General features: G+C 44.3%; 2 protein-coding genes across 3 annotated transcripts; one reads left to right on the top strand and one right to left on the bottom strand.

Moving 5' to 3' along the window:
- Positions 1-175: 175 nt before the first annotated feature.
- Positions 176-10113, bottom strand: LOC135555352 (TBC1 domain family member 17-like). The gene is made up of 17 exons (XM_064987703.1): positions 9878-10113; positions 8663-8758; positions 6870-6947; positions 6670-6787; positions 6361-6544; positions 5983-6094; positions 5729-5899; positions 3978-4103; positions 3749-3852; positions 3535-3629; positions 3319-3435; positions 3078-3178; positions 2865-2964; positions 2539-2636; positions 2290-2406; positions 2105-2191; positions 176-1989 (listed from the first exon to the last, which is right to left on the bottom strand). The coding sequence occupies exons 1-17, from the start codon at positions 9905-9907 to the stop codon at positions 1795-1797; spliced, it is 1929 nt and encodes a 642-aa protein (XP_064843775.1). The 5' UTR covers positions 9908-10113; the 3' UTR covers positions 176-1794.
- Positions 10114-12377: 2264 nt separating this feature from the next.
- LOC135555351 (uncharacterized) lies at positions 12378-15958 on the top strand. Of its 2 annotated transcripts, none has more exons than XM_064987701.1 (6): positions 12378-12517; positions 13676-14090; positions 14188-14452; positions 14544-14627; positions 14698-14870; positions 14962-15958. In XM_064987701.1, exons 2-6 carry the CDS (start codon positions 13701-13703, stop codon positions 15097-15099), a joined length of 1050 nt encoding a protein of 349 aa, XP_064843773.1. In that variant the 5' UTR covers positions 12378-12517; positions 13676-13700; the 3' UTR covers positions 15100-15958. The 2 variants fall into 2 exon arrangements, with proteins under 2 accessions (XP_064843773.1, XP_064843772.1); XM_064987700.1 differs by having other exon boundaries at positions 13256-14090.
- The last annotated feature ends 377 nt before the right edge of the window (positions 15959-16335 follow it).

Raw genomic sequence — 16335 nt, 5'->3', positions numbered from 1 at the left:
ATGAGGGAGAGGGCACAGACCAGTCACGCATTAAGATTCATGGGAGTGTTAGGATGAATAGTTTGGGAGGGTAGTGGAGGGTTAACAGAATTGGGGGGGGGGGGGGGGTCACACTGTCTGGTGGGAACATATGACTTGTAAACAACATCAGAAAAAAAGTCAATTTCACCAGTAATTGATTGTTTTTGTACCCTTTATTTGGTAAGATTCAGCAATTTCAGGTAAATTAAAATATTGTTATGACATAATACCGGTAGTTAAAAACCTTAAACATTATAGTACTGCATGTATAACACTCTATAAGGCAGGCATTGTATAGTACTTGTAATGCTCTGTCAGTAAGATTATTCTCCATATTATATGTAGAATTACTTAAGAGTGAGAAGGACAGCAATAGAGAGGAGAGCATGGATAGAAGGAACAACAGGAGAACAGCAGGGTGGAACTAATGCAGACCACAATGATACACCATTAAAAAAGGGACAAATGTTCTGAGATAGAAAGACAGGGATAAAACAATTTAACAGACAATTTTAAAATGGAAGCATTTCACACAAAGAAGAATTTGGAAGAAAAAAAATGAAAAAAAGACACTCACGAGACAGGTACATAAATATAAATGACTGGACATAACTTGGATTCACACAAAATGGGAAACAAAAAAATGTATTGCAGTATTTATATAAAGACAAAGCACTGCATATATAGACCATTTCAATATTTGGGATAGTTACATTCATGAAAAAAAACAACCTCTCACCGTTCACTCTAATTCCCCGTCTGTCAGAGATGGTAACAGTCTGCAACCCTCATCAGTACATTATCAAACTGTCTCTCCTATGCCCCATATCATCCAACATACAATAAATAGCCAGTTTATTAGGTACACCACCCCATTCACAAAAATGGTTAGCTCCTACAGACAGTGAGTGTCATGGCCTGCTATATAAAGCAGGCAGACAGGCATTCAGTTACTGTTCCATTGAATGTTAGAATGGGCAAAACAAGTGACCTAAGCGACTGAGTGCGGTATGATCGTTGGTGTCAGGCGCTCAGAAACGACCACCCTCCTGGGCTTTTCGCGCAGGACAGTGTCTAGGGTTTACCGAGAATGGTGTGACAAACAAAAAACATCCAGTCAGCAGCAGTCCTGTGGGTGAAAACAGCTCGTTGATGAGAGGTCGAAGGAGAATGGCAAGAATCACGCAAGCTAACAGGTAAATAACTGTGAAATACAACAGCGGTGTGCAGAACGGCATCTTGAACCGCTGAACTCGTCGGTCCTTTTCACGGATGGGCTATTGCAGCAGACGAGCACACCGGGTTCCATTCCTATCAGTTAAAAACAAGACAAAGCAGCTCCAGTGGGCACGAGATCAACAACACTGGACAAATGAAGAGTGGAAAAACATTGCCTGGTCCGACAAATCACGATTCCTGTTGCATCATGCTGACGACAGAGTCAGGATTTGGTGTAAGCAGCAATGAGTCCATGGACCCATCCTGCCTGGTGTCAACGGTACAGACTGGTGGAGGGTAAAGTAATGGCATGGAAATGTTATCCTTCGCACATGTTAGGTCCTTTGATATCAATTGAGCAACGTGTCCATGTCCCTAAGAATTCAAGCTGTTCTGGAGGCAAAAGGGTGTCCGACCCGGTACTAGATGGGTGAACCTAAAAAATAAATGAAAAAAATAACTAAACTGGCCATTGAGCATATATCTTCCTATATGAAACACCTCATATCGGTTAATGGCTTTCTCTCCTCATGTCAATTATCCTGTCCTTCAGAGTTACGGGTAGGTAGGGCGAGGGCGTGCTGCTGCAGCAGCAGTGCTGTTACTTGACTGGCTCGTTTCCGTAGCTGCTGCCTGTGATTGGCTGAGAAGCTTCTGCGTCTCATGTGACTCTGATTCTGGGCTCGTCTCGTCATCAGGGCTGGGGGGAACGTACAGACCAATGACCTCCTGCACCTTCACCGACAGCTCCTGAGAGACAGAAGGAATGGAGAGAAGAGGAGGTTAGATCAGTTAGATGACAATACACAATATGTTAAATATAGCATGTCCAAATGAATGTATCCTCCTCTAAGATATTTCCTACTTTGCAGCAGGCCAGCTGTAGGTAGTTAGCTTCTGCTCCTCGTAGGACTGTCTGCAGATCCAGCTTCATGGTCAGTTCATTGATGTGCTGCACATAGAGACACATACACAGTCCTTAGTACTGTACACACAAACAAAAAGACAACATCATTAAGAAAAATAACTTCAAACACACTTCCAACAAACCTTCAAAATAGTGTTGAAGTCGTGGTCAGAGCCGATGAACTCCCCCCTCTGCGATTCCAGAATGGAAGCAGCCATCAGCAGATGGAAGTTTTCACATGGCAGACGAGTCCAAAGAACCTAGCACAGAACAGTGCGCTCACTGTGTGTTTACTTACATATATTGTAAAACGAAGGGTGTTTTTTTCCATATAGTGTGTAGAGCCTAGGCTACATGCGAGTGTTTCTAATGAGTAGTATCCACCCACTCACCTCCCAAAGGGACAGGATGTCCTCGAAGGAGAACTCTCTCTTAAACCAGATCAGTAACCAACGGAAACAGAAGCACAGAGAGCCACTGTCCTGGGAGTCTGAAAGAGAGACAACATAATAACATAACAATGTGAAGAATTTACTATGTCAATCGATTACGCATCCAGGTAGTTACATAACACAACTTGAGTTAAGGTCAAATATAATCAATTGGCTGATTGGAGAATAGACTGCCTGATGAATGTCTACCTCACTGAGTAATAACACGTTTGAGTTATGGTGAAGTGTGAGAGAAACACAGTAACTGAGTGATAGTCATTGTTTACCCAGGTAGTCAAGGAGCTCAGGGTCCAGAGCCTTCATCAGCAGGCTGAGCTGAAGGAGCTGTTGCTTCATGGCCTCCTGAGACTCCTCAAAGTTCTGGTGCTGAGGGCCCGAGAGAGAGAGAACATTAAAATAGTGTATAAATGTATAATGCTATGTTTTAACACTCTTATGTGGTAATATATGAGTATTTAACAAGATAGTAAGGTGCTTACCACCATCTCCATAAAACCTGTCAGACACCAGAAGGACTCCACTTCGTTCTGAGTGACAAAAAGGAGAGGAGCCAAGAGGTCACTCATCCCCTGGACATAGCCTGCAGGGAGAGAAAGAGAGAGACAACAGGAAACACAAGGAGAGAGGAGAGTCAGGTATGAGATATTGATAATAAATAAAGTTGAAATGTGATACAATGGCTTTGAACTTTCAAGTGTAAGAACAAGGGGAGTGGCTTACCCAGATCAAAGTTGAACATGCAGTATGTCATCAGCACGTCATTGAGAAGAGTCAGGCCTGGGTTGTCGTTGCCAGAGAAGAAGGTGTTGTGTCTGTCCGTCCGACTCACGTCCCTTTCTGTCCAATCAAAACAACATGAACAGATAAGTAACCAATCATAAAATGTGTGTCAACCAATGAGAAGTGAGATCGTGTTTAACAGACAGCAACACCAACCTATCAGGCTGCGGTATCCTCTGAGGAGGGAGTTCCTCATCTCCTGCTCTTCACTGACTGACTTCCACTGAACCTTCATTCTGAAATACTCATCTCTGAAGGCAGAGAAACACAGAGGGGTTGAGGAGATGAATTTACTCACTCCCGTTTAGACAACAGTCCCAGTCTGTGATAAGAGAGCCATAACAAGCGAGGGAGATAATAAGAAACTAACGTTTTCATCCTCAGAATGTCCTCCCTCTCTTTCACAGTACTATTCCAGGGATAGAAACCTAGCAGAAACTTCCACACGTCCTTCCTCAGGGATGGTGTGATACCCTAGGAGAGGGAAAGGAGGGATGGTTTGAATGACATGGTGTAGACAATGTACAGCAAAACACATTTGGATGGAAGATGGTGTCTGGTGTTTTTTACAAGAGAGGAATTATACTGTAAGGTCTTACCCCCCTGAAGACCAGCTCTTTGATTTGCTGTGGGTCCTTCACACGCCCCTCTGGATCCAGGAACTCCTCCCATTTGTCGAGAGGCTGTCCCCTGGTTACGTTTGGTTTAGGGCCAAGCTCCACCCCCTGGTGCCACCAAAAAGAAAACTCTCACCACTGATATCGCCATCCGTATGTTACCGCCAACATCTGGACGATATCGCCATCCGTATGTTACCGCCAACATCTGGACGATATCGCCATCCGTATGTTACCGCCAACATCTGGACGATATCGCCATCCGTATGTTACCGCCAACATCTGGACGCCACCCGTATGTTACCGCCAACATCTGGTACTATATCGCCATCCGTATCGCCATCTGGTACTATATCGTATGTTACCGCCAACATCTGGTACTATATCGCCATCCGTATGTTACCGCCAACATCTGGTACTATACCGCCAACATCTGCCACCCATCCGTATCTGTTATATCCGCCAACATCTGGTACTATATCGCCATCCGTATGTTACCGCCAACATCTGGTACTATATCGCCATCCGTATGTTACCGCCAACATCTGGTACTATATCGCCAGCCGTATGTTACCGCCAACTGGTATCTGGTTACCGCCAACATCTGGTACTATATCGCCATCCGCCATCTGGTACTCCCAACATCTGGTACTATATTCGCCATCCGTATGTTACCGCCAACATCTGGACGATATCGCCACCCGTATGTTACCGCCAACATCTGGTACTATATCGCCACCCGTATGTTACCGCCAACATCTGGTACTATATCGCCATCCGTATGTTACCGCCAACATCTGGACGATATGTTACGCCACCCGTATGTTACCGCCAACATCTGGTACTATACCGCCAACATCTGGTACCATCCGTCTGGTACTATGTTACCGCCAACATCTGGTACTATATCGCCATCCGTATGTTACCGCCAACATCTGGTACTATATCGCCATCCGTATGTTACCGCCAACATCTGGTACTATATCGCCATCCGTATGTTACCGCCAACATCTGGTACTATATCGCCATCCGTATGTTACCGCCAACATCTGGTACTATATCGCCATCCGTATGTTACCGCCAACATCTGGTACTATATCGCCATCCGTATCGCCATCCGTTGTTACCGCCAACATCTGGTACTATATCGCCATCCGTATGTTACCGTCGCCATCCGTACATCTGGTACTATAACATCTGGTACCATCCGTATGTTACCGCCAACATCTGGACGATATGTTACCGCCAACATCGCCTATCCGTATGTTACCGCCAACATCTGGTACTATCCGTATGTTACCGCCAACATCTGGTACTATATCGCCATCCGTATGTTACCGCCAACATCTGGTACTATATCGCCATCCGTATGTTACCGCCAACATCTGGTACTATATCGCCATCCGTATGTTACCATCCGTCCGTATGTTACCGCCAACATCTGGACGATATCTGGTACTATATCGCCATCCGTATGTTACCGCCAACATCTGGACGATATCGCCATCCGTATGTTACCGCCAACATCTGGACGATATCGCCATCCGTATGTTACCGCCAACATCTGGACGATATCGCCATCCGTATGTTACCGCCAACATCTGGACGATATCGCCATCCGTATGTTACAGCCAACATCTGGATGCTATAAAGTGAGGTCCTCTTCTCCATCTACTCCACAGATGTCAGGGCTAGTGATGAGTTTACATCTCCAACCCCATCCCCCCACTTACACAGGTGATGAGCTCAAAGCCTGGTTCGTCGTCAGCTGATGGGGGCCCATGGTGGTCCTGAGGGCCACGGTGGTGGAAGGGGGAATCTGGTGGTCGCAGAGCCCCTCTGAAGAAATTGGTGACCTTGGAGAATCCCCCAAAGGTGGTGGCATAAGGGTCCTGGATAAACCTCTGGAAACAAAGAGATTAATATAATCATAAACACACACATTAAACCTTCTCAGAGAATAGCGCACACAAAACACAAGACTTACAGAGACGAGGTCGGAGCTTCCATCGTCAAAGAGGTGCAGCTCATCAAAGGACTGAGAGAGAGCCCCAGAGTCATGGGGATACGCTAGGAAGAGACGACCATCTACAGGTGATCTAAAACAACAGAAAAACACAGTCAGGCAGATAGTAAGACAGACAGCGACAGAGAAGATATAGAAGCTCAGAATAAAAGAAAATGTTAGCAAGAAGGAGAGAGAGAAAGTATGAAAAAGACACTTCAAAATATATGTAGTAAGGGGGTTGGGTATAACAGCTGCTAAACTCTACTGCTCAGAGTCCAGTTAAATGCCAGTGAAATGCCTTGAAATCCTCTGAGGCATTGATCGGAGAGAGAGAACTGGCTGTCTGCTGCTACTCACGGGGCCAGGATGATGTAACGCTGCATGGCCCTCAACAGCTCCCTGGTGCCCCCCCTGTGGAAGTGCAGAGGAGGGAGGGGGTGGCCACCCCTGCTAGTAAAAACCAGGAAGTTACGGCCCAGGGAGAAACGGGACCGTCGCAGAGAGTACAGCTCCGACAGAGGCAGGGAGAACGACCACTGGCCTGGGAACAGAGGGGGAGACATCAACATCAAGAATAGCACTATACACTTGCTGCAAACACATGTGTGAGTATAGCCTAGTATGAGAACTACAAACGCAGAAGGCAAGTTATAAAAGTTTACGTACTTGTCTCTTTGACGGGGGGATGCTCTCTGACTTGGTCTCTCTTCACTGTGCTGATGACTGCCCAGTCTGGCTCGTAGCCAGGGTCAAAGTTGGTGTCCTCCACCCCTCCTTCTCCATCCTAACAGGAAGACAGGCCGTATATAAAGAACATGAAGAAAACCGAGTGATGTGTGTCACTAGTGTATTAAACAAGCGCTCACCTTTTTAGTGTAGAATACAGCAGCCGCATTGCGGCCCTCGTCCTCTAGTGCACTCCACTCTAAAGCTGGCTCCCCACCCTGTAAACATAGACAAACAGTCTAGTCCAAAATAATGTGTGATAGCCTAACACTAAGAAGAAAGGACATACTGTATATGATCTATAGGCCTTGACTAAAGGAAGCAAAACAAAGTTACTGATGACAAAGACTTCCCCCACTTTGAATATGACCAGAATTGGTTTTCAATCAACCAATAGTAGCATTTTGATTTTTACCCCTTTTGCGTGATATACAATTGGTAGTTACAGTCTTGTCCCGTCGCTGTAACTCCTGTATGGACTCGGGAGAGGCGAAGGTCGAGAGCCATGTATCCTCCGAAACATGACCCCGCCAAGCTGCACTGCTTCTTGACACACTGCTCGCTTAACCCAGAAGCCAGCCTCACCAACGTGTCGGAGGAAACACCATCCAGCTGGCGACCGATGGCAGCGCGCATGTGCCTGGCCCATCACAAGGAGTAGCTAGAGCGGGATAGGACAAGGACATCCCAGCCAGCCAAACCCTCCCCTAACCCAGACAATTGTGCGCTACCTCATGGGTCTCCCGGTCACGGCTGGCTGCGACACAGCCTGGGATCGAACCCAGGTCTGCAGTGACGCCACTAGCACTACGATGCAGTGCCTTAGATCGCTGTGCCACTCGGGGGCAATATTTTCATATACAGTGAGCTCCAAAAGTATTGGGACAGTGACAATGTTGTTGTTGTTTTGGCTTTCTACTCCAGCACTTTGGACTTGAAATTATACAATGATGAGTTAGAAAGTTATCATACCCCCAAGACGTGCTAACCTCTCACCATTAAAGTAACAGGAGATGTTAGCATTTTTGAGGGGATATGATATTTATGCCTCTAACTTTCTCACTCATCATTATTCACAACTCATTAAGGATTATCCGTGATCATAGTAGCATCCACAATAATGTGAGGTGTTTAGAAACATATTGTATTCTTATTTACAATTAAAAGTGACTCCAAAATGACAAAATACATTATTTACCATTAATTTCTATTGGGCACAAAATCTGAATCTAATCTGAAACACAAGCAAAACAAACAGTAAATGCATCCAATAAGTTTGTAGGTTCACAAGCTTAATGTATGCATGATTGTAATGAATGTAATGATTGCATGCTAGGAATATGGGACCACATACTAAAATGTTGACTACTTTAATACACACAAGTGAATTTGTCCCAATACTTTTGGTCCCCTAAAAAAGTGCTGTAACTCCTAAGCGGGTGAAAATACCCTAAAATTAAAGCTGACAGAGTCTGCACCTTAACCTCATATTCAATGTATCATTTCAAATTCAAAGAGCTGGAGTACAGAGCCGAAACAACAATAAATGTGTCACTGTCCAGGAATCGGTCCCAAAAACATTGCAAATAACAAAGTTGCCAACAAACAATGCATACAAAGTTGTATAGTGGCAGAAAAAGATACCGGGTAGGGAGTGGGCTGTTTTATTAAGTTTTTCCACAAAAAATGTCTGTCCTCACTCTGGTAGTCTAGGGACAAGCATTAAGTATAAGCTACGTGGTGAGCTGATGCCTATTTGGCAGATAGTTAGCTAGGTGAATTGCAATGCTACTTTGTATGCATTGTTTGTTGGCAACCTCCTTGTAAATTACTTAGTTTTTGGACAGATTCCTTTTGCAACGTTCCACAAATTATACCCACCCCTTTTGGAGCTCACTGTAAATATGGTGTCTATGGGAGAAGTCCAACTTACCCGTTCCACTATACGGATGAATCCTGGGATTGTGGTGTCCTGGTTGCTCCTCTTGGCATTGGTGTGAAGGTAAACCCCCTCCTTCTCAAACACCAGCTGTGTGACAAAACAACATATGCTATTAATAGAATATAATTTGCTGTGAAAACTAATGGCAAAATGTCATGTCATGGATTCCAGTGTAATGAATCAGAAAGTGTGATCGAGTGGGAATAGGGTGGGGAATGACAATCATATGACATCCCAAAGAGGATGAGTTAGCGGACTTTACTGTAGCCTACAAAATAGAGTCACATGAACACTATGAGTCACTCACACAGTGATTCCACCTGTGTGCCTGCCAGGGGTTTCTCCCAGGTAGTGTCTGGTACTGGTACTCCCTGTCTATAGCTCCATTCCTGTGCATTTTATTCCTCTTATGTTACCATTTTATTTTTAAACTCGGCATTGTTGGGAATGGCTAGTAAGCAAGCGTTTCACGGTAAAGTCTACACCAATTGTATTCGGCGCATGTGACAAATTACACTTGATTTGTGTCCTCTGCAGCTCAGAATCGATTTACCCTACTGGACTTAAACTGACTGAACCCAATTGGATAGATCTAGCTAGCTTCCATACAAATACAATATACCATCATATCTATCCTGAATTTACCCGAAATGTATAATCAATAATAATTTGCCAGATATAACATCAATTCAGGTGAAATATTACATAAGCCATCCTCCACCAACGAACTGCTCAAACGTTTAGTTAGTTAGATACCGTAATCACATTCACAGGGAAGTTTACGATGCTAATCCTATGGAATGGGATCCTCGGCCTCGGGACCCTTTCTTCACTGTAAACAGGTCTAACTACTACTAGTAGCTGTTAGAGAACCAGTAGTGCGTATTGCTTTACATATTGAAGTCTGCCGTGGAAAATAGCACAGCTATGATGATATTTCTCGTGACTAATTTATTGAACAAGTAATATTTCACAGCAGCAAATATGAATTTAATCTGTGAATAATTATGAAGCTAGCTTGTTTGTTGTTATAACGTTAGCTAGCTAGCTAACTGTTACTGTAGTTACGTCAGCTTCTCCAAATATCACACGACTTTGTTGTGAAGGTGATAGTCAAGCTACAATTGGTGATAACCGAGTTTATTTAGTTAGCGGCCCTTTAATACAGACGAAATCTAAACTTCAATTTCAATACATTGCGCTTACCTTGTGACTAGTCTCAGCCTTTGGCTCCATTATTCTTCCACTAGCCTTTTTTCCAAAACAAATGTCGTCAGAAGAAGACTTCCGCCTACATAGACTGCACGGTCTCTATGTTATACGTAAGGCAGGTGGTCAGGAACATCAACCAATCATATGTGGTGGCACGTCTAAATTGGAATAGATACCGCGTTCAAAACAACAGGGAACTCAGAACTGGGAAATCGGAAATGTCCGACTTCCGAGCGTTCAAAACAACAGGGAGCTTGCACGATGATGTGCAGGAGCTTGCAGGGATTTGTAGTTTTGCATGATGTCCACCTTGATGGTAATTAGCATTTTCGAATCTGAGAGTAAATAGAGCCGAATATACTGATAAGTCTCCTTGTCCTTATCAAAACGTCACGCCAGGGTAAGCCTACACGAACACAGCCCTTATGTGTTTCTGAAATCCCATATGGGAAAAATTAATGGTGGAAAAACGATTGGAACCATTTCTCTGTTTGACAACTAGGTGTTATGGGTATTCAAATCAAATTGTATTGGTCACATATATATATTTAGCAGATGTTATTGCGGGTGTAGCGAAATGCTTGTGTTCCTCGCTCCAACAGTGCCGTAGTATCGAACAATACACACATCTCAAAGTAAAATAATGTAATGAATAAATATAACGACGAGCAATGTCGGAGTGGCATTGACTAGAATTTTTTATTTTTTTTTTTCTTTAACCTTTATTTAACTAGGCAAGTCAGTTAAGAACAAATCATTATTTACAATCACGGCCAAACCCGGACGACGCTGGACCAATTGTGCGCCGCCCTATGGGACTCTCAATCACAGCCGGTTGTGATACAGCCTGGATTTGAACCAGGCGTCTAGTGACGCCTCAAGCACTGAGATGCAGTGCCTTAAACCGCTGGAATACAGTATATACATATGAAATTAATAAAGCAGTATGTAAAAAAATATGAAAGCTACCAGTGTTCCATTATTAAAGTGACATGTGATTCTATGTACATAGGGCAGCAGCCTCAAAGGTGCAGGGCAGGGTACTGGCTGGAAGCCAGCTATTGATGGCTATTTAACAGTCTGATGGCCTTGGGATAGAGGCTGTTTTTCAGTCTCTCAGTCCCAGCTTTGATGAGCCTGTACTCACCTCGCCTTCTGGATGATAGCGGTTGAACAGGCCATGGCTCGTGTGGTGGATGTCCTTGATGATCTTTTTGGCCTTCCTGTGCCATTGGCAGCGCCACTGGTGATGCTTTGGGCAGACCGCAGCACCCAGTGGAGAACCCTTCAGTTGCAGGCGGTGCAGTTGCCATACCAGGCAGTGATACAGCTGACAGGATGCTTTCAATTGTGCTTCTGTAAAAGTTTGTGAGGGTCCTAGGAGCCAAGCCAAATTTCTTCAGCCTCCTGAAGTTGAAGAGATGCTGTTGCTTCTTCTTCACCAAATTGTCCGTGTAGGTGAACCATTTTAGATTATCAGTGATGTGTACATTGAGTAACTTGAAGCTTTTCACCTTCTCCACTGCGGTCCTGTGGATGCTGTAGTGCTCCTTCTGCTTCTCCTGAAGTTCACGATCAACTCCTTTGTTTTGTTGACGTTGAGGGAGAGGTTATTTTCTTGGCACCACTCCACCAGGGCCCTCACCTCCTCCCTGTAGGCTGTCTCCTTATTGTGGGTAATCAGGCCTACTACTGTTATGACACCTCCACCATGGGGCTCTATTCTTGCAATATTTGTCAGTTTCATGTAATTATGAAATTGGCAGTTTTATTAGGCATCAGTGGCGGTAATGAAAATCCCAATGCGAATAGTGAAACACTTCTAACAAATGTATGAGTGACAGTGAGTATCCTGGTGCTGCCACCAGTGTAGCAAAGAACAGAAAAATCACACCGAAAAACAGAAGTGGTTAGGACAGAGACAATTTAGACAGGGAGGCTGATGAAGGCGGCAAGTGGTTGTTGTTGTCTGTCTTCTCAAAGTTGCATCCCAGTTTTAGGACTCCCGAGTGGCACAGGGGGTCTAAGGCACTGCATCTCAGGGCTAGAGGTGTCATTACAGACTCTGGTTCGATTCCAGGCTGTATCACAACTGGTCGTGATTGGGAGTCCCATAGGGTGGTGCACAATTGGCCCAGTGTCGTTAGGTTTTGGCCGGGGTAGGCTGTCATTGTAAATAAAAATTTGTTCTTAACTGACTTGCCTAGTTAAATAAAAATGTAACGTTTTACTCTCCTCTCTTTTCCTTAATCTGCACTGCAAAATTAGAAGACAGTTTAGGTGGGAATAATATGTAGATTGAAAAGCCTACCAAAAGCATTTGTTTCCACCTGTCAAGCTATCCATCATGTCAGATCAGTGAGGATGAAGTAAATTATACCAGTAGAAGAAACCATGACAAACTATTGAGATCAGCCAGCCCCAAGCCTCGTCCAAGTGCGCGTCCAAAACAAGACGAGTACGAGCCCGCCCAGAGTCACGTGTAAAACGTGCGTCTCGTCTACGGTCTCTAAACAGCAACGTCGGAGCCTTGGGGAGACTATTCTTGAGAGATGAAGAATCAGACAAAGAGGGATAAAGAAACAATTAGAACTAGAAAAACGCTTGCAACAGACAAAATAAGGAACTGAATGTGTAAGCTGACTTCTTGTTATTGCTGTTTATTTGTGTCTGTGTGTGCTAGTGTCTGCAAAGGCAAGAAATGGAGGTGAAATGTGTTCATGTTGGGAGGAGAGTGCACAGGAGACCAGTTGGCTAGCATGTTAGCAAACAAACAATCCGCAGTCATGAAAATGCAATTTTCATGAAGTGCTTTCCTGGTAGTAATAATCACAGGGATGACATTTAGAAAAGAGCTGGGTAAATCTAGAGCAGGCAGTCACCCCACAAGGTTTTGGCAGAGTCAGTTTGTATGCTAACGAATGCACGGAGATTGTGTGAGGGAGGAAGGGGGGACGACGACGCTGAATTGCGACAGTTCGCGAGACGTAACGACAGGTGGACAACATCTTCCCACGGTTAGCATAGGTGTATTTTGGAACATCCTCAAACTGCCACTGAGATATTGACCATGAACTCAGACTGAAACAAGGCAGTCTGACATCAGAAAAGTTATATGGAATTGAAATGTATGTACAGTATTTGGATCATGTGAATTTTACACTCAACTCAAGCATATCATTTGTAATCTAATTTCATGAAGTTTCATCATGCCTAATTTTATGAGATTATTATCTGAATTCTGGTTTAGTGATAATCTAAATAGTGCCTAGCTAGTGACATCAGCTAATATTGCTATAATGACTAACAATGCAAACTTTTCTTTGGGGGGGGGCAACTCAAGCTTTATTTCTCCCATTTTGTTTTTTCCAGGTAACACCAGCAACATTTTCGTTTCTCTCCCCTAGTTCTCTCAGGCACACTGACATTAATAATATTAAACAATCACCTTGTGCCTCTGAAACCTGCTTTATAACAACTAAGGATAGTTTTATTCTTAGCTTAAACCAAACCAGCAATAGAAAAAGGATCCTAACGTTTCCTCAGATTAGCCAAAAGCAGATTCCAAAAACACAACACTACAGCCTACAATCCAGTAAGAAAAAAGGTAAATTTATCACAAGACTTGTCAACAAAAATATATAGTATTTATTATCAAACTGCTGGCTGAGTCCTACAGGTGCCTGATTACACTAACCTAAACCATTTTAAACTATTGATCAATAAAAACAGTTACAAAGCATTTATACGTTCCATAAAAGCTAGCCCTAATAAATTAAACACATCCAACAGTCATTGGAAGTCCTGTTTACCCATCATGGCCTCCATCACCCAATCATCTGACCCCGAGATCCCAGACAACCACAAAGAGAGCTGGCTGGCACTACTTGCAGCAGCGGAGGGATATTGTCAGAAGTCAGGCTGCGACCTGGCTATTCTTACAGCCTGTAAGAAGTTCTGGCCATCTGTAGTGGAGGGAGATGAGAGGAAAAGGGAGAGTGGTAGTGGCTTGCCTGCCGGAGGCCGGAAGTGGGATTTCTCCTATCACGTGTGGGGTCAGGGGGCTTTGGCTGAGTCTTCGCGGCGCTACATGGACGACATTGCGGTGCTACACTCCACATCTATGCTAACGGCGCATAGATATACACGTCTGAGTGCAGGAGACGGAGGAGCTAAACTGGTAGTGGACATGCCCACTGACAGGGCGGTAAGTAGACTGACTGTCAGTCATTTTGTGCCATTCAATGTGGCTGTCATTCATAGTGCTGTGTGTGATCGTAAAGTTCTTACCTTCTCTTCCACAGGGCCTAACAGGTGAGGGTGGGGTGGGAACCATCAGCCCCAATACCACACTGTATTTGCAAAGCTACCCATCAATCTACCACTCAGGGGCTGTCATTGGTCAAGCTGCTGGGCAGCATGGGAATGGAGAGAGGGAGCGAGAGATGGCTGTGATGATAGAGGAGGCTGGACGAGGGAGAGACATTCCTGGAATTGGGGACTTGGAGGAAGAGTGTGAGGAAGAGGAGGACATGGACGAAAGGAGCCGTAATCTGAATGAGACTGCAGGTGAACACAGCTCTGTGGGACAATTATTAATATTTTTTTTAAATCTTCAGGTCTGAATGACTTCGTAAATATTAATCTCCCTCTGCTTCAGGAGTGTTTTCCATGGATGAGGACTCGCTGTCTCGTGACTGTGAACCATTCTTTGAGTCCGATGGAGAGGAGGAGAGCACTGATGGTGAGTGTGTGTAGTAATATTAGTTGATGATGATCTAATGCTCTTAATATGTGCCTCCTCTCTGCTCCAGGCTCGTTAAGTGAGGACTGTCCTCCTCCCCCCCGCAGTATGGCCATGGGGCAGTCATTCTCATCCCGACACCCCAACCCCATGAACATGGCCCGCTCCCTCCCCGTGTCTGTTCCTGTGTGGGGCTTCAAGGGCAACAGACCCCACCAGGGAGAAGGCCACAGTGGGGAACGGGTCAGTCAACCTTAATTTAAAAACATACAGCTCACTTTCTCTCTGTCAGTCATTCTGACACACATACCCACTAACTGTCTCTGTGTTGCAGGCTGGTGTAGCTGACCTGGATCATATTGCTGCCAGCATGAAGGCCCTGTTGGCCCCAGGAGCCAACGATGGAACAGAAATGTTTGGAGGATTACCTCGCCCTCGCCTCAACACGGGAGACTTCTCCCTCAAACACTGAGAGCCAAAGAAAGTGAGGGGATGAAGGAGTGAGAGAGAGAGTGTGTGGATGAAAGAGAGCTAATTGATTGGCTGGCAGGTGGAAAAGTACCCCAGTGTATTAGCTAATCACTAACCCTAAATTTGGTAGTAACAACAGTGAACCCAGAGAGGATTAACTGACATAACATAAGCTCGTATACACACTAATACCATTTTCAACACATTACCTTACACCCATAAACACTACAAGACAACTCACTACACACAACTTCAAATGTGCTCATAGTGACCCACTGTACTGACCAACATGGACACTAACATATTGAAATGTTTCTAACTGACACAGGTGTTGAATCTGTTGTGGGACTTTGCCAAGTAGATTTGTGGAGGATGCGGCTTTTTAACATGAAGCCTGTAGCTTTTCAAATTGTGAGTGAACGGCACCATGTCTCCATGAAACATGCCTTTTTATACTTCTACCTTGCCAATGAATGACTGACTGGTAGAATGATAGTAGGTGTACAATCTCTGATATTGACACTATTATAATAATAATGTCCTTCAAATGTGTTGACTGTGAGAGCGAGAGAAAGCGGAGGAGGCGAACAGAGATGTATCTATCATCTCCCAACTTTTCAAAAGCAGATAAATGTTTTCATTTGAGTACCTGTATGGTTTAAATTAAGGAACAACATCCGTGAATCAGGCTGTTGGTTCTGACACTGAATATTATTTGGATGCAGTATAATGGCTGTCCTAGAGAGGGCAGTATTAGATTAAGTAATATCCTGAACAGAAATAAACACATGTAAAGTGTTGGTCCCATGTTTCATGAGCTGAAATAAAAGGTCCCAAAAATGTTCCATACGTTACAAAAAGCTTCTCTCATTTTGTGTACACATTTCTTTACATCCCTGTTAGTGATCATTTCTCCTTTACCAAGATAATCCATCCACAGGTGTTAACTAAAGAGCAATATAATTTATTTATCTTAACAGGTGCACATTGTGCTGGGGACAGTGGAAGGCAACTCTAAACTGTTTCGTTTTGTCACAACACAATGACCACAGATGTCTCAAGTTGAGGGAGTGTGCAATTGGCATGCTGACTGCAGAAATGTCCACCAGAGCTGTTGCCATAGAATTGAATCGTCATTTCCCTATCATAAGCCGCCGCCAACATAATTTTAGAGAATTTGATAGTACGTCCAACCGGCCTCACAATTGCAGACTTACATGTAAATACACCAGCCCAT

The sequence above is a fragment of the Oncorhynchus masou genome, chromosome 15 (assembly GCF_036934945.1).
Source record: "Oncorhynchus masou masou isolate Uvic2021 chromosome 15, UVic_Omas_1.1, whole genome shotgun sequence".
Classification (NCBI taxonomy): domain Eukaryota; kingdom Metazoa; phylum Chordata; class Actinopteri; order Salmoniformes; family Salmonidae; genus Oncorhynchus; species Oncorhynchus masou.
Note: the sequence above shows the minus strand (reverse complement) of the source record. Positions and strands in the feature narration are given on the sequence as shown.

Coding starts and splice junctions, on each gene's coding strand:
- LOC135555351 (XM_064987701.1), top strand. CDS start 13,701: ATGGCCTCCATCACCCAATCATCTGACCCCGAGATCCCAGACAACCAC. Junction 14,091..14,187: donor ACATGCCCACTGACAGGGCG/GTAAGTAGACTG, acceptor TCTCTTCCACAG/GGCCTAACAGGTGAGGGTGG. Junction 14,453..14,543: donor TAATCTGAATGAGACTGCAG/GTGAACACAGCT, acceptor CCTCTGCTTCAG/GAGTGTTTTCCATGGATGAG.
- LOC135555352 (XM_064987703.1), bottom strand. CDS start 9,907: ATGGAGCCAAAGGCTGAGACTAGTCACAAG. Junction 3,853..3,977: donor AAGAGCTGGTCTTCAGGGGG/GTAAGACCTTAC, acceptor TCCCTCTCCTAG/GGTATCACACCATCCCTGAG. Junction 3,179..3,318: donor CATGTTCAACTTTGATCTGG/GTAAGCCACTCC, acceptor CTCTCCCTGCAG/GCTATGTCCAGGGGATGAGT.